The 26,301-nt window shown below is 39.6% G+C and overlaps 1 protein-coding gene across 1 annotated transcript in view; it reads right to left on the minus strand.

Annotated features, from left to right (window-relative positions):
* The window catches only part of LOC143385574 (contactin-6), a 160,542-nt gene that overhangs the window by 17,739 nt on the left and 116,502 nt on the right, over nt 1–26,301 (minus strand). Inside the window, exons 10-15 of the mRNA XM_076841033.1 lie at nt 25,941–26,068; nt 7,205–7,380; nt 6,737–6,854; nt 5,990–6,148; nt 5,665–5,814; nt 2,127–2,197 (exon numbers count right to left, since the gene is read on the minus strand). Of these exons, the coding sequence (XP_076697148.1) occupies nt 2,127–2,197; nt 5,665–5,814; nt 5,990–6,148; nt 6,737–6,854; nt 7,205–7,380; nt 25,941–26,068 (802 nt within the window). The remainder of the gene's footprint in view (nt 1–2,126; nt 2,198–5,664; nt 5,815–5,989; nt 6,149–6,736; nt 6,855–7,204; nt 7,381–25,940; nt 26,069–26,301) is intronic.

Genomic DNA, 26,301 nt, shown 5'->3' on the forward strand with positions numbered 1-26,301 from the left:
CATAAGAAAAAGCGTCCACTCTCCTTATGAATGTCCACCTCCTATTTTATCGTACAGGGTTCATCTATGCTCACGTTTTCTAGGTCACATTCACCACGAGCCCTTCCAACTTAGAAGTGTTTGGGAGCACACAACATGAACACATGCTAATGTCCAGTTTGCCTTTATTTCTTTTGATCTGTGTCCAGCAACCAGACATGATATCCAACTTGTGGAGTATAGCAATTGCTGATTCCTCAGAAAGATGTAACATGCACAGAATTCATGAACACTCCACCCTACCTATAGACTATAACATGATTAGCTATCGACCTTCAGGAATTTCTGACCACTGGGGAGAAAAAAATAAGGTATGAAACCAGCCAAACTTGCCCACTCTAATGAAAATACTATGTGGCCTTTGCCGAAGAGATTGTGGACCTTGCCACCGGGCCCCCCGCTTGTCCATACTCTTAACTGCCCGAGTAACTTCTAAATTGGAGAGAGATCTGCAAAGCTTACTGGTGGCAGAGTGAGAGAGGGAAGCTCCGGCACAGACCTTCCACCCGACGTGGAGCAAACGTGCTTGCCCTCTACGTGTATAGTTGGAACCCTCAAAGGGGGACTGTCCATGAGCAGCCTTGAAAGGGACTCTGTCCCCAAAGACCACCGACAGCATCAAGATTCTGGGCACAAACCACCAGAATCCAGAAACTAGGAAATGCTTTCAGCAGCCATTTGGGTCTGTACTAAGGAATGATGACTGGGGGTCCTCCGTGTATGGGGTTCACCCCATACACGGTCGCAGCCCACCGTGCCCTGTAAAACACTGTCTTCTGGCCATTTGCTGTGTTTTATATTTGCCACGGCCAAATTACAAAGGGATCGACCATTAGCACCTAGCGCCTAGCACCTATTCTACCTCTTTCCTTTCCTCCCACTCCGACCCTCTAGAACCATGGAGAATCCAGGGATGGCACAGTGAATGAGTGCTATGGCTTAGATATGAAGTGTCCCAGGAAAGCTCTTGTGTGACACAATGCAAGAAAGCTTAGAGGTGAAACGATTGGGTTATGAGAGCTGGAACCTAGCCAGCAGATTAATCCAATGATATGAATTAAATAATGGTAACTAGTCAGGTGGGGTGCGGCTGCAGGAGGTAGGTCACTGGGGGGCGAGCCTTCAGGGTTTCTATTTTGTCCTCGGTGAGCTGAGCTCTTTCTGCTTCTCTGTTGCCATGTCCCGAGTAGCCTTCCTTGGCCTCCACCTTCCGCCATGTTGTCCTGCCTCACTTGGGCCCCGGACAATGGAGCCAGCTGTCTCTAAACCGAGATTTCTGAAACCCATGAGCCCCACATCAGCCTTTTCTTTTCTCCTTGTTTTGTGAGGTCTTTTGGTCACAGTCATAAAGAAGCTGAGTAAAATAATGAGGAATGGGAAATGGGCAGAGAAAATGGAGGAGAGTGAAGAACTGACTCTACTTTCCCTCTCCTGCTACAGCATCCGGGGCCAAGACAGTCCCGAGACGCTAGAAATGAGAAATTGGCAGAAAGTCTAAAGATAAAAGGCCAGAACCAAATTTGCCATCCATACAAGTCAAGTCAACATGATATTAAACACAGTGAGCAGAAAGGGTATTCCAGGGGCCTAAATATTCATCTGGATGCTGGAAAGAACAAGTCCACAGGATATAAAAAGCAATGTTAGAGCAACAACCATCGTCGGCAGGTAGGCTAATGGGTTCACCTCCCTCACATTAGAATAGTTCTAATAATAATAACAATAATAATAATAATAATCTAATAATAATAAATAGTAATAATAAATCTAATAATAATCCAGCTCAACCAGAACTGGTCCTTAAGAAAAAGCTACCAACCAATGCTCCCTAGATATTGAAGTTGTTTTTCTTATACTGGGGAGAAAACTGTGCTGAGTTACTCATCCTCTCATCCTTTAGTACGAGTTAGAATTTCCTAATACCACCCCTAAGTCATTCATCATCAGAACGGTGTATTTTTATCCCATGTATTTTCATATATTCAAAAGAGTGATCCAATAAATCTTTTTGTGTTTTTTTTTTCAGTGTTCTTCCTGGCTGGCTAAATCTTTTTCCTTCAAAATAACTTAGTTGGACATAAAATTACCTCCCACGTAATGACGAGTTCGGATCGGCTTCCTCCACCTCCGCTGACGCTTACCGGGGCCACCACAGGCACTGAAAACAATCAAGAGAAATGGTTGGGGGGTGGGTGGGGTGGGTAGCAATTGTTAAAGCACATCTTCATCAGGAAGAAAATTTCGTTTCTGGGTTTCACCTTTCAAAAGATCCCACCCAGGCACACTGGGAGAGAGAGAGTCTTGCATTTTTAATGAACATAAATTATGTTTACACAGATCCAAAATTTCTAAGAGGAGAGAGGACACAGTTGTGTTTGATGCATGAGCACCCTGGCTCCAAAATTAATTAAAAATCGAGTAACGTCGTGCATTTGACATTATTATGCATCATCTACTAATTGGCAAAATGATGTTCCATTCAGATGGTATCAGAGATACCGCTGATTTAGTACCTAATTATATAGTTGGGCTGTAAACAAGTTACTGTGGCAGTATATTAATTAATTATTTTTGTCAATAAACAAACTAAAAAAAAATTTTTTTTTCTCCTTATTTGCCATCAGGGTATCTTAACATTTAAAAGTGAAATTCTTAAAAAAAAATATGTCAATGAATGAGTTTTTATTTTATCACCTTGCGTTTGAATCTCACAACTCTCAGGAAAGAATAAGAGGGGCTTGTCCTTCTTAGAGTCAGAGTTTTCTCATGTAAAGAAGGTGACTGTGAGGAGCATCCCTGAATCCCCTGTGGAATATTCAGAAACCAATAATTCTGATGAATCACACAAAACAGTGCCCTTCAGCTATACCCTTCTGAGGACGAGTGTGATACATAAAGTTTCCAGGCAAACTGCAAAATAGACCATTGCTATTTATGTCATGTATAATGCGGTGCATGGTCAGGTGAGGCTTTGCAGGTGTGGAACTGTTAAAAAAAAAAAAACAACAACACTATTTTTCTTGAGAAAAGGACAAAGGTATCCTGTACCTTGGATAGTGATAACGCTGCTGAGTATGCTTTCAGGTCTGCTAGTTATGTGGTGCATGAACGATGTGAAATTACGTCTGGCCATTGTGACCGATATTGCAAAGCGGGGTTAGAAGCCATCTGGGTAGGGCTGGGGACCAACCGGCTTGCTGGGGTTAAAAGAGGCCAGGCTTCTCTGTTCACTGCTACTTTTCCCCACCGTGCACAGACCATTTAAGGAAATCTAGTATTTCATTTCCTTGCATTTCATACACACGCTTATCTCTGTCCCCAACACAGCCAGAGGATAATCTGTTCTTTTACAAAAACAGCATCTGCCCAACACGCATTTTCCTCTTCAGATTTACCCTTGGTTTTTGGTTTCCTTCTAATTTTATGAAGAAGATCACTAGAACCTACAGATGTTTTTCTCTAATAGGCAAAAACTAGGGATTTAAAAAAGAGAATGAAATAGGGGATCTTCCTTAAAAATAGAAGGAGATCAGTAGAGTAAAAGGGGGGAAGAAATGGGAAGGAAGTTGGCCAAACGATGCTATGTGCCTGCAGAAATATATCATGATTTTGTTCCAATTTTATATATGACTGTAATATGCCCGCTAAAAATAAATCAATGGATAGAAGGAAGATCAATAGAGTAGAAGAAGGGAACAGGAGGAGGGTGGAAAGGAGGAACAGGAAAGCACTGGGGATTGAATTGGAACAAACTACATTAATAGGCATTTACAGATGGATCAAAATGAGCCCCGCTATTCTGTACAACTATAATGCACTAACAACAATATTAGGAAAAAAAAACCCAAATAATCATTTGAACCTAGACCTATTTTCTAAGTCTTTTAGGACCTTTGGTCAAAATTTCCATGAATCAGGATAGATTCTACCCGGTCACTGGGTTGACGGTGCTTGGCAGGTTACAGGGACATTATTTCAGGGCCTTTGCCTCCTTGAGCTGTGTATAGAGCAAATTGTTGGAAAAGAGACTTGGGGTTCGCTCTCTCGAAAGTTTCCAGTTCCCTGTGAAACATAAAGTTCCATTCTTTATTTAATTTTGAGATTAACTATAATAAGGCTGAAAATCATATTGAGAAGGAATTGGGTCCATGAGGATGGGGGAGAGGGGAGGGTAGGAGAGGGGAAGGGGAACTTCAGCAGGATGCGTAAACCTGGGGGAAATCAGGATGATCGCATAGCTCACTGTGAAGGACAGTGTTCAAGGTCAGTACAAGGTGGTACACAAGCCGTGCTCTGGAAACTCCAGAGTTTGGGTCAACCTTTCCAAAGTTACCCAAATAACAATAATGATGATGATGATGATGATGATAATAATAATAATAATAATAATAATAATAATAATAATAATATCAGCTGTCAACAACCAACCAGAAACCAAAGCTAATATCCAGAGTCATCGGTCCACACCTAGAGAGATTCTGATGTCAGGCTTGGAAATTTCTTGGTTTACACCCTTTCTCTGGCCAACCTCTTGCTCATCTAAGTTGAGGCCTCCCTGTTATTTGGAGAATGCTGTGTTCACAGCTGCTCCTTCTAATCCAAACTCTGCCCAAACCACCAGCTAACATCCTGGTCCTTCATCTCCCTCTCCTGTGAAAGGGAGCAAGCTCTTCTCAGCCCTACACCTGTTGCGTGATTTAATTAGATGTTATTGCTGCAGATTATTTTTTTTTTCTAGAGCCAAACCTCTGGTGCAAATATGACATTATGCCTGAGGAGGCAGCTCAGTTGGTAGAGTACTTACTTGCCTAGCATGTGTGATGTGCTTGGTTTGATCCCTAGTCACACACACACACACACACACACACACACACACACACACTACCTGCAGTTTAGAAATTGAATTATAACTGTGCATGTCTTTTGGAATTAGCTCATGCTAGTTCAACCAAGCCAGCCACAGCAACAACGTGACCCTTTTTTTTTTTGTATGACTGGACAAGAACATCAACTTTACGAGCTACCAGAACAAGCTGATAAGCCGTCACCCTGGATGCAGAAGTTTGAGCCTAACAAAGAGGATCTATTGAGAAAATCTCAAGAAAACTGATTTGGAGGCCAGTTCCACCTATGTTGTGCTGTTCAGTGAACCAGTTGGTGCTTAATTAGAGCTTCTGTTAAATCAGTTGAGGGTTTACCTCATTTGTATGGGCAGGGATGCATGCTCTTGTCCAATGTCTCTGTAAGTAGGTCAGAGTTGAGAAACAGATGAAAATGTATGGCTACCTGCACCAGAGACTGGAGGAATTCTTGGCTACCACATCTCAACGAAATAAGCAGTCACTGGTTGGCATCTACCAACCTGCAGACTCTCTATTAGATTTTTGCTAGAAAATGGATAAGATGCACAGATGTCTTCTGAGATGCTCTTATTCTGATATTCTTGCTAAGGGGTCACCATCTTTAATTCGACCCACTGTCCAAGGAAGTACACCTTGCCCGGTACAGATAAAAATGTAAAAATGAGCATCCCTTGCTCACTGTCACGTACTGCAAGACCCATCAAAATGCTTTTTAATTTCTTTTTTTCTATTTCTGCACTTTTCAGAGACATTGATTCCTTACCTGACGCCTTGGTTCTCAACAATTCCGATGGCTTACTCGGCTCTCCGATGCCAATGCTGTTCCCGGCGACAACCCGGAATTCATACTCCACCCAGGGACTCAAACCAACCACGGTGGCATTGTGTGTCTGACCGTTGAGAATTTCAGGAACTAAAAAGAAAGGGACACTTACGGCGATGGATTGGTACTAGCCAAAAACAAACGATCCTGTGAAATGATTATTAAATTTAAAAACTGTAAAATCACATTTGTTTACGTTAATAAATTTAAAAGTATTTTTTTTTTTTGGTGGTTGTTAGAATATAAAAGCACCTGTGTCACCTACCTGTAGCAACAGCTTGCCAACCCACAGAAAAAGGTGTCCGCGTCTGAATTGTAAATATTTGAATGGGACTGTTATTATCCGGGCCTGGTGTCCACCTTAGCTGGGAGGTGGTACTAGAAATGTGTTCTACTCTCACATCCTCCGGGGGACCTGGAGGACCTTGAGAAAGATATTTTATGATGACTGTATTAGAAAATCATTTTTTAAAAATATATTTCTTAGATGTTGACGGACATTTACTTTTATTCATTTATTGATATGCGGTGCGGAGAATAGAACCCAGTGCCTCACACATGCCAGGTGAGGAGCCACCACCCCAGCCCTGTATTGGAGATTTCTAAATGCACGGATTGACAAGGACGGTCTATTTCTACCTGTAACACTTAGAAAATAAAATATTGTCAATCACGTGTGTGTGCAGCACATAATTGGAGATTGAGTCCTATTAACTCAGCTTACACAGTAAAGCATCCGTGTGGAAATGCTCCCTCCAGAGATTAGAAAATTGCCAGACCCGGGGAGATTACATAGCAAGCCCAAACGGAGAAGAACCTCTTTTAAGTTCTTCTCTCAAAAAGATGAATGCAAGGAAAAGCAGGTAGAAAAGACAACTATTGATTCAGGCGGACTTTTCTCTGACAAGAATGGTTTCTTAATATGCAAAGTCTAAGATTATAGGACTAGCGACACTGGTCAAGCCTCATCATTTATCATAAACAGACAAAAGCCAATCGAATTCATGCTCACCTCGAACAATGACATCGGCCACAGCCGACAGACGTTCCAGAGTCGTCTGCACCGTGCAGAGATATTTTCCTGAATGGCTCAACTGAATATTCCGTATCATCAAATCCCCGACAGATTCCTGTAGGTAGAAAGAGAGAAAAAAAAATGAATAAGGGTATCATCATGCACAGCAGGTCTTGTTATTTTATAGAACTGGATAAATATTAAATATAAGGCTGCTCTGAAATCAGAAGACATTAGGATTATTGTAGTTTCTGTCTTTGATGCCTTTGATGATCCCTTTTATTATAATTGCATCTAGGAACCAAGTGTTTCTATGAGACCCAGAAAACAAAACAAAAACAGACGCAGCTTCATAAACAGTGATTATCCGCACAGATAATAGGGGGAGAATGATTATGAGTAACGGTGATTCATGGAAGGGTCTTGATTCCTGTTATTAAGCTCCCAGCCATGGCACACACTTACTCCTCCGATCCTTTCAAAGTGAGTCACTCCTTTCTTTAAGTCGATGACATCGCCATTGAAAGACCACAGGAACACCACGTCCATGGAGGGGTCATGGGACACCTGGCAGGGGAGGACGATACTCTCGCCCACGGTGACATCCATTGTGGAAGGGGGGACCGTAATGACAGTCCTCTCTATTGAGAGAAGAAGAATTCAGAAAAGCCAATAAAATGCCAACCTCTGGGTAAGTTATATACATATATATGTGTGCAGGTATATATGATTTTTTAAAAAAAAATTATTTTTTTTGGTACCAAGTATTGAACCCAGGGGTGCTTTGCCCCTGAGCCACATTCATGGACCCCTTTTTTAAATTTTTAGTTTTGAGACAAGGCCTTGCTAAGTTGCTGAGGCTGGCTTGGAACTTGCAATCTTTCTGCCTCAGCCTCCCGAGATGCTGGGACTAGAGGCATGTCCCATTGTGCCTGGCTAGACATATTTTTGAATCGTTATGCAATCATTTAAAGTCACCCGAAGTTCAACCACATTCAGTGCTTTTTTCTTTTTCAAATATTCTGTATTTATACAGCTTATGACTTATAATGAAAGGTATCATTTTATTCAGACCTCATATGAAAACACTTTATAGAAAACTACAGACCTGCAAAGCCAGTGTTCCATAGGTATGGAGTGTACCATGCTCTTCTTAATTTTTATTCCAAAATTTCAGTCACAACCTTGCAATTTACACAGAGAGTCTCTGTTGCCTTCAGACCCCATCAGACCAACTGTGTCCCTAAGGTTATAACCATCATAATTCATGTAGAGTGTAATAATCATATGCTTTTATTTAAAAGTATGAAAGCAACGTATTTTTTTTTTTATTTCTGACACGCTTCTGATCATAATTTTCTATTTAAGCTAAACATGAAAAAAAAAAAAAAACACCCACATTTTCCTTCTTTAATCCGGAATTTGCAATAAGAGAATTTTGCATCCATCATAAAAACCTTCCCACTGGAGATGACAGTCTCAATGTCAACCCCCTTGTCACAGGCAACAGCATTTCACTGACTAATATTTCCAAGGACAATTCCAAAAGTGCTTTGGTTGCTTTTTTTTGATTAAAAGAAACTCACAATGAAATAAGCCAATCCCACAGAACCAGAGGTCAAAGGTACTCTCTGTATGTGGATAGTGACTCACACTAAGGGAGGGAATAGAAGTTCATTGGATTAAGGGATGGGAATAGGAAAGACAGCAGAAGGAAGTGGACATCACCTTCCTCTGTTCAGATATGAATGTACAACCAGTGTGAGGCCACATCACGCACCACCACATGTATGCATCATATGTCAAAATACAGTATACTGTTAAGTATATGTAAAAAGAACAAATACATAAAAAAAAAACATTTCAGGGGTGAGATCATTACATCAGGAGAGATACAATGATTGATGGTTGAATCCACTGATGTGAATTAACTAGGTGGTACCTGTCGGCAGGTAGGGTGTGGCTAGAGGATGTGTGTCATTGAGGTTGTGCCTTTGGGGTTTAGGTCCTATCCCTGATGAACAGAGCTCTCTCTCTCCTTCTGGCTGCTGTATCCTAAGCTGGTCTCCTCAGCCATGAGGTTCTGCTTCACCTTGGACCCAAAGCTACAAGAGCCTACCAAATCTCCAGAACTGTAAGAAATGGGCTTCCTTTCTTTATGAAACACTCTTTCGTCAGAGCAACAGCCAACAAAGACAGGGTGTCGATGTATTTTACAATAGAGGGTCGCATCATGTATTCAAATGTTTAAAACTTTCCGTAGTGTTCTTAGTCCAGACTTAGAAGTGGAAAGTAGAATGTCGTAATCTAGGGTTTTAAGGGACGTATTGATAAAAGAGTCATGGGAAAGAGAAGCGTGCATTCTACTTCAGAACATAAGGAAGAAAATTCCTCATTTGCATTCAATCTGTCTTCAAGTTTTAATTTTTAAGAAATATTTTTCTTCTTTTATTAGATTCATGCACTTTTTTTTTCTTCTAATCTCCTCTAGGGAGGGATCTGAAGAACAGGTTTATGTACCATGTTCATTGTCAGTTCCAATCCTCCTCCACATCTCTCCCACCAAATCAGAGTAAATGATATCTAATATTTTAAGAAAATCTTCTAGGACGAGGGAAAACTTTTTCCTTTTATAGTGCCTTTAAAAAAATAACTAATATCTTATTTATGCTTGTAGGAGAATAATTGGCCTCATTGAATGTGATTAAACATTTGAGATGGTACAATAATGTAATTTTTGAAACATTAAAAATGAAAGCCACTCCTCCCATCTATGACACCCACACCCACACAGTGACAACTTCAGACAAATTACGTCTTAAAAACAAAGCTTGTTGGTAGTACAATAGTAATGAAATAATGACTAAAAATTCAAGAATAAGATACAGTGGCATTAGAATTTGATAGGATGGTCTTGCTTGATTTTTCTGAAAATTCATGTTTAGAACATCAAAATTTAAATTTTTAGCAACTTCCTTTTCCGATGATAAAATGGGAAGTGACATTAGTGACGCGTGGCAAAGGCAAGGTCATAAATACTTTTTGTTAAGTTTTCATTTTGCAAAGGATCTTTCTGCCAATTTGTCTTTTTGAAACCATTGAGAGTTTTCTTTGACTGCAATATTAGTCTAAATTGCTTTTTTGTTTTTTTTTTCTTTTGGTACTGGAGATTGAGCCCAATGGTGCTTAAGCCCTGAGCCACATCTCCAGACCTTTTTACTTTTTATTCTGAGGCAGGGTCTTTTTAAGTTGCTGAGGGCCTCTCTAACTTGCTGAGGCTGTCCTTGAGCTTCACATCCTCCTACCTCGGCCTCCTGAGCTGCTGGGATTACAGGCATGTGCCACCACATTCAGCTGTTAATATAAGTTTCTGGAAAAAAATCACTTTAAAGTATAAATTGTAGAACATCTAGAGCTGATTGTTCTCATGGAACAGATTTTTTTTTTTTTGGTGGGGTACAAGGGATTGAACCCATGGGGCACTTAACCACTGAGCCACATCCCCAACCCCCTTTATTTTCTATTTTGAGACAGGATCTCCTTAAATTACTTAGGGACTAAGTTGCTGAGGCTGGCCTCAAATCTACAGTTCTCTTTCCTCAGCCTCTCAAGTCACTCGGATTACAGATGTGCACCACCGTACTTGGCTTGGAATCAATTTTCTAAAAAAAGATTTAACCCTATGTCTTTCAATATAAATCCATTTTGTGTAAGCCTGAATTGAATTGTTAATGTACATGTATATAAAAAAAACAACTTTATTTTTATGTATGCCATTTGCTGTAACTTTGGAGGAGTTTGTTTAAGAAGCCGTAAGTGAACTTCATGATCTGTAGTATCTGCAGTATCTTCAATTATAACGGAAAACTCATTAATAACTGGCTCCCCTGGAGCTTCATATAAAAATAGGGTTTTGTCCTTAAATGGAATAACCTTCAAATTAAATTTTTTATTCATAACCCCATGAATATTAGCTTTGCAATGTTGCAGAAATGTTCTAAAACATAGATTTTAAATTCTTTAAAGAATCTGAGTCACTCTGGGATATACTTTCTGATAGTGTCCATATTCAAATGGGGAAAAAATAGTTTGTAATAATTTACTAACAAAGCCTACTGCTTGACCACAACAGTCACTGTCCTGGTTCTCAGGCTGAGAGTTAGCATTTCTGTGAATGCCACAGGGCTAGCTCTGGCTCGGTCAAGCTGGCCTCCTCCCACCCTGGACCCTAGGGCTGACTGAGTACCTCCTTACCCTGCAGGCTTTGCTGATATCCACTCCAGTTCTTGATGCCCATATTACCTCCACCCCTCTGGGCTCAGGACCTGATGTGCTCACGCCCAGCAGGCTGCAGCACCCAGATAGCAGCTATGCACACATGCACACACCTGCACAGGGCACCCACGGCTTGCATGAATGCTGCCTGTAGGTCCTCAGGCCTGACTGGGATGGGGTGTGTGTGGGTTGCTGCTATCGAACTGTAGCCACTTACTCACAGAGCCACCAGTGCATGCGTGTGCTCCACCATCCCACTAAACTACACAAAAAGCAGGCTCAGAGACAAAATAACTAAGAATGTCAAAGCCGTAACAGCAGAACTTTAAAATAAGCATGGGGCATTCCTGAGCAAGGGTCCCTGTAAGAGTGAGTTACCTGTCCATCACCCTGAATGCCATGATAAGAAAGAGTCTCTTTCCAGGCACAGTGGCTCACGCCTGGAATCCCAGCAGCTCAGGAGGCTGAGGCAAGAGGATTGCAAGTTCAAAACCAGCCTCAGCAACTAAGCAAGGCCCCAAGCAACCTAATGAGACTCTGTCTGTAAATAAAAAAAAATAATAAAAAGGGCTGGGGATGTGGCTCAGTGTTGGAGCGCCCCTGGGTTCAATGCCTGGAATGAAAAAGCAATATTCTCTGACATAGAAGAAGAAAGCAGAGTAGAATACGTTTAAGCAAAGGTTGGGGGGCACGAGTGGGGGGAATGGGCAGACATTGCTCACAGAGTAAAAAGTTTCAGTTAGACAGGAGGAATAAGTTTCTGACATGTATAGCACAGCAGGGTGACAATAGTTAATAATAATGTGCTGTATATTTCCAAATTGCTCAATGAGTAGATTTTTTCCATGTTTTCATTACAAAAAGAATAATAAGCCTGCTATGTGATGGATATGTTAATTAGCTTTAATCATTCCACAATGAAAATGTGTTATCAAAATATCACATTGTGCTTTATGAATATATACAATTATTTGTCAATTAAATTTTTTCAAAAAGATAGTGGAATCTATTTCCTAAAATGATATGAGGAGCATGAGAAATAAGAAGCAAGCAGTGGTATAACAACATTGCAGCATCTGCACCATGACAAATGGAATATGCCTACAAAGAAATACCTCTGTGCAGTCAGGTGTGATACACAGAAAAAGGAGTGTGTGGTTATTTGACCTTCCTTCCTCTGTGAGCATCCTCCGTGAGCATCCTCCATGGATAAAGCAATGCTTGCCCAAGAAGACTCTTTTGTTTTGGTACTGGAGATGGAACTCAGGGGCACTCGACCACTGAGCCCCATCCCCAGCCCTATTTTGTATTTTATTTAGAGACAGGGTCTCATGGAGTTGCTTAGCACCTTGCTTTTGCTGTGGCTGGCTTTGAACTTGAGATCCTCCTGCCTCAGCCTCCGGAGCTGCTGGGATCACAGGTGTGCACCACTGCATCAGGCAAGAATGTTGTTAATGACTGTTCCTTCCCCAAAACCACATGCAGACCTGCCCTAATGCTGTGGAGGTGGCTGTCTAAGGGCCATAAAGTCCTGAATAGTTAGCATCTGTAACCCTGCATAGCCCCAGCTCAGAACGCAAAGCAAATGCCCACAGGAACAAAACCACTATGGTTGCAGAGGCTAGGAGAGGGGAACTTGGGCTACAAAAGCATCCAAAGTCTTCCATGCTGCTTCAAGGCAAGAGCAAGGACTTTTGAGCCCAGGAACTCGTCTTTGGCTGACACCTTAAATTCTTCAGAATCCCAAGCAGCTGAGAGATTTCTTCAAACCACTCACACCACAGAGTAGGACACGTGGGTGTGTGCACACCCCTTCTCCTTTCCTGGGAGTGATTTTTTTTTTTCCAGTGGAATCAGGGAAGGAACTTGGAGGCTCATTAACACCGAAACACTTCCCAGTGTTTATGGATGAGTGAGATCGTTAGAGCCCAAATCGCCACAGATGAAGCAGAAGCAGCATCCGTCTGCAAAGCTCTGTCACTTGTGAAATGCGGTGGAGCTGCTTTCTCATGAAAGAAAATGAAGGGATATTCACTCCCTTTCATCCCATGCCGTTTTATATACCTTAGGTAGAAAAATTGGGACCAGTGGTCTGAAAATTCCAGTGTGCCTGAGAATTTCCTGGAGAAGTCATTTAAAATGCACTTTCCTTGGCTCCTACCAGAACTAGAGATTCCACCGACCTTCAGGGAGACACCAGCCTATAGACTTCAGCAGGGCTTCTCCAGCTGATTCGGTGTAGTTTCTCTGAGGACCACGCTTTGAGACATATCCCATTAGGGTTTTTTTTTTTTTTTTTTTTTTAATGTGAACCTGAAATTCCTATGGAAGGGAATCTAAGGTATAATATAATTAAACATATTGTCATAAAGTCTAGAAAGCTGTGGCTTCTACAAAAAGTTCAATGCCAGGATGATATCATTATTGTTTTGTGACATTTTAAAAATAAAGAGAGAGTTCTGCACGTTCATCTTTTTTTTAGTGTTTCATGGAATGTTTTAGCATATAGAAAACTCTAAGAATCCCTGGATTAAAGAAATACCTCAATTCAAGGTTTCCTGCATTTGGCAGAATATGGAAACTATTTTTTTTTTTTTTTTTTTGGTGAATGGGAATCCTAGGGATTAAACTCACTTGACCACTGAGCCACATCCCCAGCTCTTATTTTGTATTTTATTGAGAGACAGGCTCTCACTGAGTTGCTGAGTGCCTTGCTTTTGCTGAGGCTGGCTTGGAACTCAAGATCCTCCTGCCTCAGCCTCCTGAGCCCCTGGTTTTCTTATGTTCAGATCGCCTGATATATTTATTTATTTTTATGTGGTGCTGAGATCAAACCCAGAGCCTCACACGCGCTAGGTGAGTGCTCTACCGCTGAGCTATAACCCCAGCCACATCATCTAATATTGTGAAAACACTCTCTGAAATATGGATGTATGAAATCTTCAGATATATAGGATTGTCCTGCAAATAACTGGGATAAGTGTTGGGGAAGGAAAGAAGGTTACAGATTAGATGTCAGGTTAGTTATGAGTTACATCTAGTATAGATATTAGATATGAGGTATCAGCAGGGGCTGGTGAGGACATGAGAGATCCTTGTACTACATTCTTCATTTTGTGTGTTTTTAATAATAATAATATAATAATAATAATAATAATGTCTGGGGTAATTATTTATCTACAGAACATAGAAGACTATTTTCTGCTCAGCTCTTACAATGATGAGAACTGTTTGACAATTACTGTAAACATACATGACATTCATAAAGAGATCATTAGCTGCACTCTGTGGTGCGGGACTGTAACTCCAGCTATTCAGGAGGCTGAGGCAGGAGGATCTTGAGGTCAGCCTGGGCCCCACAGTGAGACCTGACCCGTCTCAGAAGACAAAACAGCAGCAAACGATAACAAGATCATGAAATGACAGATTTTAATATTTGCCATTTCCAATCTATACTGGAGAGAAGTCATTTTATTAAAATAGCTCGATAAAGTCCTCCTATTGTTTTTAAGGAGTCTAGGGAAAGCTTTCATAGAATATATGATGTCTTTGATGAATAGCTTTATTCAAATTCACACTGTCCTAGTCATGAATGATCTTTCCAGAATGTACTTTCAATTACAATCACTCCACCAGATATGAAAACCAATCGTATCAAAACGTAGGTCAGAATCGTTTAGCACGGTTTCTTTAAACACAAACGGAATTGGTCCTACTGGTGGTCAAGAGACGCGTTCCATTTCTTAATTCCCAGGTACATTTTTGGAAACCAGGGAATGGCAATCAAACCAGTATCTGGTCTCATCTGACCATACACACCGTACTACTCTTCTCAGAGCTTTATTTGGTTTTTCTTTTGTACCTTCAACTTGACTAAAATCTTCATCTGTGAATCATAATCTTTTAGTGTCAATTTCCAAGATAACAACTGTTAAAATGATTCAGAAGTTGTCAACTGCTTTCATAGGATGGAGAAATGCATGTGACAAATAATCAAACTCTTCTTCCTCTTTACAAAGAGGTTCTGCCTTTGTTACTCTATGACATTATAGGAAATGTTGCTAAGATACCGATAAAAAGTAAACTAGGATATAAATAGTACTTCAAACAGGTGACAAAACTTCTCTGATATTTTCTCTCACTATCTAACTTATGAAGGCTATAAATAAATACTTTAGAGATTTGGTCCTCTTCCTAATTCCCCAGAATCTCCAATTGTGGTACACATTAACACGGTGATAGGCCAACCTTTTCCAATTGCTATTTATTTCTCCTGTCTATATGATTCCCATCAGGACAGTATTTCTTCTAAATCTAAGAACTGAGGTAGAAGCATTTATTTTAGGACAGATTGAAAAGTGTTTACATTTCCAAAGAAGATGACCAACAGGTGTATGTAAAGATGATTGAAATCACCAGGTAAGGGCTGGGAATGTGATTGAGTGGTACATACAGCACTAGCCTGGCATACATGGAGCCCTGGATTTCATCCCCAACACTGCAAAAAGAAAACAAAACAATGACCCCCCAACACTGAACATCACCAATCACCAGGGGATTGTAAATCAAACCTCATACCTATCAGGATGGCTATTACCAAAAAGATAAAAGGTAAGAGTTGGCAAGGCTGAGGAGAAAAGGGAAGACTTGTATACTGCTGGTGGGAATACTAACTGGTATTTCCATTATGGAAAACAAGATGGCGGCTCAGAAATTTAAAAAAAAAATAGAATTTCCACATGATGCTGCAATCCTCATTATAGATATAGACCCCAAAGAAGTGAAATCACTGTGTGGAAGATTATCTACACTCCCACACTCACTGTCGCATTATTTATAACAGTCAAGATATAGAAAAAACCTAAGTGCCCATCATTTTTGAATGGATAAAAAATGTGGGATATATATATATATATATATACCATGATGTGTTGTTCAGCCTTAATAAAAGAAAGTACAGTCATCTGTGACAAAATAGATAAACCCAGATGAAAATTACGTGAAATAAGACAGACATAAATAGAAAAACGAAGCATGGATTGAATTAGGTGGGAAATCTAAAAAACAAAACAAAACAAAAATATCAAGTTCATAGAAACAGAAAGTAATTGGGTGATTCCCAAGAATAAGGAGATGAGGGTTTGGGAGGTATGGGTCAAAAGGCACAAGTGATAGTTATATAACATGAATAGGTCCAGAGATACAGTAGACCGTATGATGGCTGAGGTTAATAACACTGCACTGTATGCTAGAAATTCATTCATTCCACAAACACCCACAAGAGAGGAAACTACGGGAGGAGAGGAAGATGTTAATTTCTTTGGCTATAGTAATCATTTCACTGTGTGTCTGGGTATATTATATGTATACGTATATATGCATCTGAGCATTGTGTGGCCCGTCTTAAATCTGTACATCTTCATTTTGTGATTCAGACTTGGCCTTCTGGTTTCGGTACCAGAGATGGAACCCAGGGGCACTGAGCCACATCCTCAGCCCTATTTTAGACGGGGTCTCCAGGATTTGCTCAGCACCTTGATTTTGCCAAGGCTGGCTTTGAACTTGCAATCCTCCTGCCTCAGCCTCCCGAGCCACTGGGATGACAGGAAGGCACCACCGCGTGCCTGACTTCCTCAGACTTTGCTTTTTGAAAGCATCTTGACTTTTTGTTTTGTGATGTGGGGGAATGTCTGCCCTGGGGAAGGAAGCAGCGGAGGGGTATTGCTGAGCGAGAGATTCCGATCCAGGACACAAGTGGAAGACGAGAAAACGATCTCACGATCAAAAGCAGCATGTGCCATATTTGGAAGAACATGATCGATTGCAGTGTTTACTTTCAGCTCCTCATAAATATACACTAAATGGCATAAATATACACTAAATGGTGACACAATGAAAGCTTTCCTTGACATCAATTCACCAAAACGGACAGAGAGAGAAAAAAAAAAATTTAAAAAAAAAAAAAGAAAATTTCAGGAACTAAATGAATGTGAATGAGTTAAAACTGAGTTTGCAGTGGGTTTGGTCCTATGTAAGAAGAGAACTCTTTATTGTGTCAATTGCTCTGATGGGATTTAGAGACAGGGGGCTATTTGATCTCTAAAAGGTTCTATATCATCAGGAGATGGGCAAGCTATACTCCTGAAAGGATCTGATAGAGTTGGGTGCGTGTTCCCCAAATCTTCCTGTGTTGGACGCTTGTTCTCCAGGGTGGCACCCCTGTGAGTTGGTGGAAGCTTTAGGAGGTCTGGTGAGAAGTCTGCAGCTTACTGGGAACACTCTCTTGAAAGGGAGGCAGGATCTCAGCCCCTTCCCCTTCCTCCCTTTTGTTTTCCGGCTACAAGGTGAGAAGCTTCCTCTACCACCTCTTTCATACCATTGCCACCTGGCTTCCCTAGCACAGTCTGAGAGGTCTCTACTCATCCATGAACTGGGACCTCTAAAACTGTGAGCCAAAACATGCATTTTCTCTTTATAAGTTAACAATCACAGGCATTCTGTTATAGTAACAGAAAGCTGACTGAAACAGGACAAGAAACAGGGTATCTGAACGGTTAGCCACCAAACACAATGGAGGGTGGGGAAATCATACTGCAAGTAGGGAAATGGAAACCTTTACCCTGGAACATCAGGGCCCTGGCCTTGCAACTCCATTCAGCTTCAAGAACATTTGAAACTGGGCCTTTGTTCTCCAAGCAGAAAATGGTGGACTGTGATCTTAGTAACCAATGAGCCTAAGAGAAAATATCTCAACATAGTTACCTTAGGAGTTTCCTGAGGAAAGAGCCCAGCCAAGTCATTTTAGCATGACACGAAATAAATCAATAAACCCCAAACTTGATCAGAGCCTTCATAAGATTTTTTTTAGTGCCCTCTGCTTAGCTATGAGTCAACAAGTAAAATTCACAAGGTACCTCTCTGTATGAGTCTTAATAAAGAACAGGGGATGGAACAAAGGCAGGAAGGCAGTCTGGGGAAATAGAAATCATTCAGGGAAAATAAACCAGAAAAAAATTCCATAAGCAATATTTTCAGAGAAAGAGAGAGAAAAAAAAAGAGCAAGATATTACATGAAGGATCGGTCGTAAAGTCAAAGGACACTTGGAAACAACTTTAAAACCTAGAAGAGCAAGAAATTCAATAAGTGTTCTGCAAGATAAAGTTGAGGAAATCTCCTAGAAATTTGGGACCCACAGGGCTATGAAATGCATACTAGGAAGGAAGAAAGCAATTTATATATATGTATATATATATATATGTGTGTGTGTGTGTGAACATATGTGTATGTGTGTGTGTGTACATATATATATATATATATATATATATATATGGACATTTACATCCATGTATATTATACACATTCAAATATATATATTAACCAGAGTGATACTACAGGAAAATCTAACATTTATGTAACAAGGCTTTCAGAAAATGGAATGAGGTAAAATATTAAATTATGCAAGAAGATAATCTAGGACCAGAGTATCAGAAATTCTAGGGTGACAAAACCCATCAGATGCCCAAGCTAACTGTCAGAAATAGACTGAAACCATGGCACGCCACCCTGAGTTTGTGGAATATGGGTGAAAACTGGCTTCTAGAGAAAGAGAGAAAAGATGTGATGAAAAGCACATCATATAACAAAATGGTTTCAATTTTTGGGGCAGAGCAACATCTCTAAATTTCTAAGGAGTCATAATTTCTTTAAAAAAAACAAATTCTTTTTTTTTTTTGAGAGAGAGAGAGAGAATTTTTTAATATTTATTTTTCAGTTTTTGGTGGACACAACATCTTTATTTTATTTATATGCAGTGCTGAGGATTGAACCCAGTGCCTGACATGTGCTAGGCAAGCGCTCTACCACTGAGCTACAGCCCCAGCCCAGGAGTAATGATTTCTAATCTGGAATTCTATTTCCTGCTAATCCATCCATCACACGTAAGCACAGAATCGAGACTTTTTCAAACATGAAAGCTTTTCTCTTGAATTACTTTTACAAAACCCATTGGATGATTTAAACTATCAAAATAAGGGGATTTTTTAAAAAGAGAAAAGTATGTTTTCTGGTTTTTTTGTTTGTTTTTGTTTTTAAGTAACAGGGCTTTAACAGCCAAGAGCAGTTTGATACTGTAGGGAGATAACAGAGACAGACTTGGGGGATGTTTAAGTCCACAGAACACTAAGCAAACAAACCGAAGAACAGGAGAAAGCCAACCCAGGAAATTCAAAGCTAATATCCAAAATAAAATGTGGACACAGATAAACAAACAAATAAGGAAATCGATATGACGGAGTCTGTCTTTCTCTGCTCATGGCAAAGTGGAAATGGACCTCAAATGCATACGACTAGAATGTTTAAGATGCTCTTGGCCACGTGTGGGATGATCTGTTGAGACACGTGTTTATAGAGATTAAAATCTGCATGCGGCAATTGTTATTCCAGTCCACCAGAGGCAAGAGGAAATTTAATTTCAATGCACAAAGTAATCATGGGCAATATATTCCAGTTTACCTGCAGCCACCATTACCCATTTATCTTCCACTTTGATATTCAAATTAAAGTAAATATTAAAAGACTACCATCCACCCCAGAGTAAAAAGAAACAAATGAAGAACTCATCTAAGGAAGCCACTGTTCCAAATTTGAGTCTAAATATCACGCCAGGATGCTGTCTAGGCAGGAAGGTTACACTAAATATTTTCCTGCAAAGTAATAATGCAAAATATAAACACAGATCCTCTTTATGAACAAATAATCAAAACAGGGCCTGCCATCTATTGAGAAAGAGCCTGCCCTGCAGCTTCCGCTGATTGAATTAGATACACCAATTACTCAGTTTCAAAGCTGTTAGTCCTTAATAGGCAATGAGTACATATTTATGGCATCTTATTTATATTTTTATAAAGAGATAATGTTCACTTGACTACTTTCCAACCATGACTTTATGCTGGGCTGTCACAAATCATAGTAGTTTTATAGGAAATGGAATTAGGAATCAGGAATTCCTAATTAGAACATCTTCTAGTGTAAGACGTGGTGCAAAGATGGTGTTTCCTTATGAACTTTTTAATGTGACTTAAGTTGGATTCAGTTCATTTAATTATTTGTTTCTTCACTCCACCTGCTTGGACCCCACGCCTCTTTTGTACTTGAAAACATTTGCTAATGGCTTATCCAAGTCCTCAGGAGCCACAGACAGAAAATATAGTGGGCCTGCGAGGGTCATTAGTATCTTGATGACACACGTTGTTCAGACTAAGCAAACACCTACAAACGAACAATATCTTTAGAACCGAGCCAGGTGCGGTGGTGCCACACACCTGTAATCCCAGTGGCTCAGGAGGCTGGGGCAAGAGGATTGGAAATTCAAGAACAACTTCAGCAATGTAGCGAGGCCCTGTCTCAAAATAACAAATAAAAATGACTGGGGAATGTGGCTGAGTGATTAAGCACCCCTAGCTTCAATCCTCAGTACCAAAAAAAAAAAAAAAAAAAAAAAAGAAGAAGACAAAGACGGAAAAAAATGGTACTGGGTGATAATCACAGATTATAAAATGAATAACAGGCAGAATAAACCCTTTAAGATGGGCATGCTGGTGCATGTGTGTAATCCCAGAGGCTTGGGAGGAGGCTGAAGGAGGAGGATCTCAAGTTCGAAGCCAGCCTTAGCAAAAGTGAGGTGCTAAGCAACTCAGTGAGATCGTGTCTCTAAATAAAATACAAAGTAGGACTGGGGAGGTGGCTCAGTGGTTAAGCGCCCCTGGATTCACTCCCCAATACCAATAAACAAGCAAACCTTTCTTATCCACCCTACTTTATTAAAGGGCCAGTTGTTATAATCCTAAAGCTTGTGCATTTACGCATTTAGGATGTGATCTGTCAGGTATCTAATCTCTTTCGTTTGGCATCAACATTACCTAGATGCTCTCTATTTTTATGAAGAAGAAAATAAAATAAAAAACACAGTAAACTCTAACCAATAATAGGCTTAATTTACATATTTTTTAAAATCTTGAACAGTAGCAAACAAGTACAAATCTAAAATCCATTCATACCCCTCCTGTTTACTACATGCTCTATCATAAACATTAAAGAACAATTTTTAAAAAGTTGGTGATGATACTTGGAAATTTAATCCAAATGACCCAGTCTCCATTTTTTTTTTTAAAGACACTGTGAGCTCAATTTTATGCAGATGGAAATAAGACTAATATTAGCGGGCTTGCTTCAGTGATCGCCTCTTCAGTAGCTTGTTCCCACATTTCTACAGAATTTGGTATTCTTGTCTCCAACATTCACTTAGCACTCTTTTCATTATTGGAGTGGGAAAGAAAATTTCACTCTGCCCGGAATAATAACTCCGTATGCAATTTCTCACCTTGAAAAAAATTTGCACCATCGGTAACTTTTAAATCAAACTTTTCTTTTTTTGTTTTATTAAAATGCTTTAAAAATTATTCTTTGTAGGAAATCATGGAGTTGGAGTTAAACACTTTCCGGGAGACATTAGTGGGGTATGACAGACCATTCTGGTGTTTTCCAGAAGGCCAATGGTCTTGTTTGTAGGTCTTGTTTGTCTGAAATTGTACTGGACACCTGTAGGCGTGTGAAGTCAGAATCCCAAATCATCTACCTGTCTCTGGTTTATTTCTTAGCAAATGCAGAGACCCATATCAGGGAGCACTCTCTTAGCGCTGGGGGGAAATGGATAGGCCCTTCTGTATGCTTCTATAATAAAGACTTCTATCACAAAGAATAAACAACTAAATGAGCGGCAATAAACTTAATTTGCACATTAGATATGCTTTTCCGAGTTCCGACATTTCAGTGGAAAATAATACTGAAGCAATGAGGCCTATAATTGAACATCCAAAACTTCTCCAGTGGGGAGACCAAAACAAATGTTGCCTGCAAACAAGATCATTTTTATAGCCTGCTGCTACTCTGCTTTTTAATAATTTTCCAAATGCCAGATCGAATAATTCCCCTTTGATGTGATTTTCATATACCTCCGAGTGCACGGGCACAATGTCATGGGGATCCAAGTCTTCCAAAACAAAAGCCCCTGAACCTCTCTTTCCATCCGAGTCCATGACTGTGCCTGTGGGACGCGTCCTCAAATTACACTGGGCATCCTGCAAGGAGCTGGCAAGGCAGCGACTAATTGTGCTCAAGATGTTTGAAAGGAAAAATTGCCTCTTCCCGCTGTATTAGTGAAATAGAAATTTTCCGACATACAGGGCGGGGACCCGCTTCAGAATCCTCTTAACACAGATAAGCCATATCAGCTAAAAACTAAGCCTGAAAGTATCTTACTCTTGTAACCATTATCTTTTTACATGTTATCTAACAACAACATTTCTTGCATGACTGAGGCTGATAAGTAAATCCCAGAGAGGAGAGGATCCTTTTATCAGAGGTACTGAAATTTCTCATTGGCTCCTGACCACCCTATTCTCTTTAAGGTCACTCTATGCTGATGGTGGATTCAGAAAACAAATTATATTTGACTCTGGAATGATAATCTGATGAGCATCTTAGATGAGAAAACACACCAACACACACACACACACACACACACACACACACACACACAAATAGTAAGCCACCTTAAAAACCAGTTGGTTATGCACTTCATAGTTTTTAAAAAGTGGTTAAATCCATGCATGACATTTTAACTCCTTCCAAGACAAAAGCTTCAGATTTGTAGGTTAGAAAGCAATAATTCTTTGGCACTGATATGTGCCACGTACCTGCATGAAAGGGCATGAGAGTCAGCAGTCAATAAGAGATTGTGCATAATGATGTTCACACAGATTATATTCACAGACCAACATTAAAGCAAAGTTTGTAAACATGTTTTTGTTTTTTTTGTTTGTTTTTTGTTTTTAGTAGCAGGGATTGAACCCAGGGGCATTTAACCACTGAGCCATATCCCCAGCTCTTTTTATATTATATTTAGAGACAGGGTCTTACTGAGTTGCTTAGACCTCACTAAGTTGCTGAGGCTGGCCTTGAACTCACCATCCTCCTGCCTCAGACTCCCGAGCCACTGGGATTACAGGCGTGCACAATCACGCCTGGCTCTAAACATGTTTTTATTCATATTGTCTATACATTTTGAGCTCATGAAGTTATTCTATTTATTTATCTATCTGTATGATTAAGTATATATGTTTATATTGTGTAGGGTGGTTCTTTGTCAATGACAAAGAAATAGAACCCCCAAATTCCTTAAAATGACATGTGGCTATTTCATGAAGGTTAAAATATAACCGCGTGTCTGTGATTAGATACAAGGAGTGAAACTACCTTGATAATCGTACGTATTGACATTATATTAAATGGGCCTCTTCTTTGTATATGCACATCCCTCTCTGACACTGTGTTACTGGTAGAACATCAGTGCGTTCTCTGCACTGAGTCTTTAGGGTTTTAAGGTAACTTCAAATTTCCAGCAGAGCTGGGAACTCAAGGTGTATTAGAAAGGTACGATTACAAACCTTAAAATTGGAAAATCAAAAGCATTTAAAACTCGCAATTTTTCTGAGATGACCTCTTTTCCCCCCCTTTCTCTTTTTGCAAAGTGTTTCCAGAAGTTTAAGTCCTAAAAAAAATGGAAAACTGTCAAATTTTAGACAAAGATGTCAGCATTGAAATTATGCCTTTGAACCAAGCAGTGTGAGATGGTGACCTTTCGATCAATAAATCGATATCTACGGGGCACAGGTGGCCCCTGACGGTGTTCTAGGAATTGTAGAGTTTATTGTTGATTAAAAGCCGGCCAAAAAAATCTCCACCCTCTTCGTGCTTCTGTTCTGAAAGGGAACAAAAACCGAAAAACCAAAAACTTGATAAGTAAAAGAGTTCATAAGAATATTAAAAACGCTACAGAAGAAGAGACCAAATAAAGTGGCCAGAAACGCAGAGTGGGATCTTGGGATTCAAGAGGCCCCCCCCACCAAGAAGGACACCATAACTAAACAGAAAGTTAAGCCAGGTTATTTTAAACCAAGTCATATTGTTTAGCTATTTTCCTCCTGCAGAGAGAGGACCATATATGGGGACTGTGGTGTTCTTTATAGGATATCTCAAAAACAGGAAAACGTATTGTTAGGTTTTCGGTGCAGAAAACATGGAAATTGTACACATGTGAAGAACACAGTTGTTATCATCAGAACAAAGCACAGCCTAGTTGCGTCTAAGTTACTCAATTTTTATGTCTCTGCCTTTCATTTCTCTCTCGACAATTATTCACAGACAATGAGCATCATGATGCTGGAGGTTTAAGAAACATTTGGGGAAGGAGTGGTATTTATTCAGTTCACTTCCATACACAAAAAATGTTTTTGGTTTTCTTCTTAGCCTTTGGAGTGACATGATGCCTATTATTTTATTTTAGTAGCAAAACCATTAGTCCAGCTATGGTTTTCTGGACCATACACAAGCATAAATCACCAGTAGTCTACAAAATTTCTTTTAGGAAATACATCTGTATTATGGATATCTTTATTCTTTCTTATTTCATATTTTAATGACTCCAGATTTCTCTCTACCTGGGAAATATAACTACAATGTCCTTTTTTTTTTTTTAATCCTCCATGTTTCAAACTTCTGCTATATAATAAAATAAATGCACACTACCTATATCTTTTCAATTTGTAATGATGGAATAATTCTTATCCTTTCCCGCCTTATTGAATGCATTATTTCTTCAAATAAGTCACATGTTTTGGTATATGAATAATATCAGAATATTGCTAAAGAAATATCCAGTTATTCAAATCAGCCATAGCATATATCTTGAAACACTGAGTCCATCTCTGTCTTTAAAAAAAATCCATGACCACACAGTCTAAAGTGTTTTCTTTTTTTTTTTTTTTCCCCAAAATGTGCCTCCCTGGTTGGGTTTTGACACATCAAATCTCACCAGTCACATTTCCCCAGAGTGAACCAGACAATTGTTGACATAATAGAATATATTTGGGACAAGTTGACAGAAGGATCTTCCAGAGATAAAGACGGGTATCTATTTTTCATAAGCCATTTTAAATGACGGTTGAAGACGAGCCGCTAGTTTCTTTCTATGGAATATATTTATTTTTAATAGAAAAGACGAGAAAGCACCAATGGCCGAATGTAATCATGGGGGCTTAATTAGCTGCTCAAACTGTTTTATGAAGACAGTCGTTTTCATCATCCGGGAGGCAAGAAATGAAAGAAGTGACATGGTTTCCAGTAAACATACTGGCTTTATAAAGCAGCAAAAAATGACGAAAAGACACTTCTAAGACAAATGATGTTCCTTGGTGATATTCGTAGATACGCTTGAATTGATACGTTTAAAAGTCTTAAAGATACACCCTGCAGTTTCACCCCCCTCAAATGGTTGGAGCTTATCTGTTTGCTGGGAAGGGAAGCGAATAATGACTCCTAAGAACACCATGAGTTTATGCTTTCCCTTTGGAAAGAAGGTGCTTATTCAGGTCAATGGAAGAACCTGCATTCCACTACTTACATACCTCAGGTTCCATAAATAAATGATCTGGTTAAGTCTTAGGTAACCCTTATACACATGCAAAAATTTCATGCACAATGAGAACTTCTGAATGACATTTAACCAAGGAAAATGATCCGTCACTGACTTCTATGAAAATATCCACCGCCCCATACACTACGGTATCAGCAAGAATTCAGATATAGGTTTTAACTATGCCAAAGTGTAGCACCGACAACATTTTCCATTGCCAAAGTACTCAATCTACCATGGTATCCCATTGGCAAAGAGTGCATGGGAACAGAACCTTTAAATAAATTGTGGTGTAGAATTTTTACACATGGTACAAGTTCAACACAGGTAATCGGGTCACGACATGCACATGTATCTCCAACATACTTTGAATGTAAGTAAAATTAATAAATTACCTTTGACCACGAGGCTGCCAGTACTCTTTGCAAGGCCAAATTGATTTGTGGCCATACAGGTATATGATCCAGCATCCGACCTGGTAACATTATATATCTTAAGGCTACCGTCCTCCAATAGAAACACTCTATTAAAAAAAAAACAAAAACACATGTTATTAGTGGAAGAAAGGCCATTAAATAGCAATAAATCATAACTCCTTACTTTCACTTTCAAATAGCACTAAAATTATGAATATACATGATAAGTTCATTCCTTTCCCTATTCATTCTTGTTCTTGTCGTCCATTTCTAAATCTAAATATTAGAATACATGGCTTAAGTTTTTTTATTTTGACAAATTATCGATGATCATTTTACT

Source organism: Callospermophilus lateralis, chromosome 20 (assembly GCF_048772815.1).
Source record: "Callospermophilus lateralis isolate mCalLat2 chromosome 20, mCalLat2.hap1, whole genome shotgun sequence".
NCBI lineage: Eukaryota > Metazoa > Chordata > Mammalia > Rodentia > Sciuridae > Callospermophilus > Callospermophilus lateralis.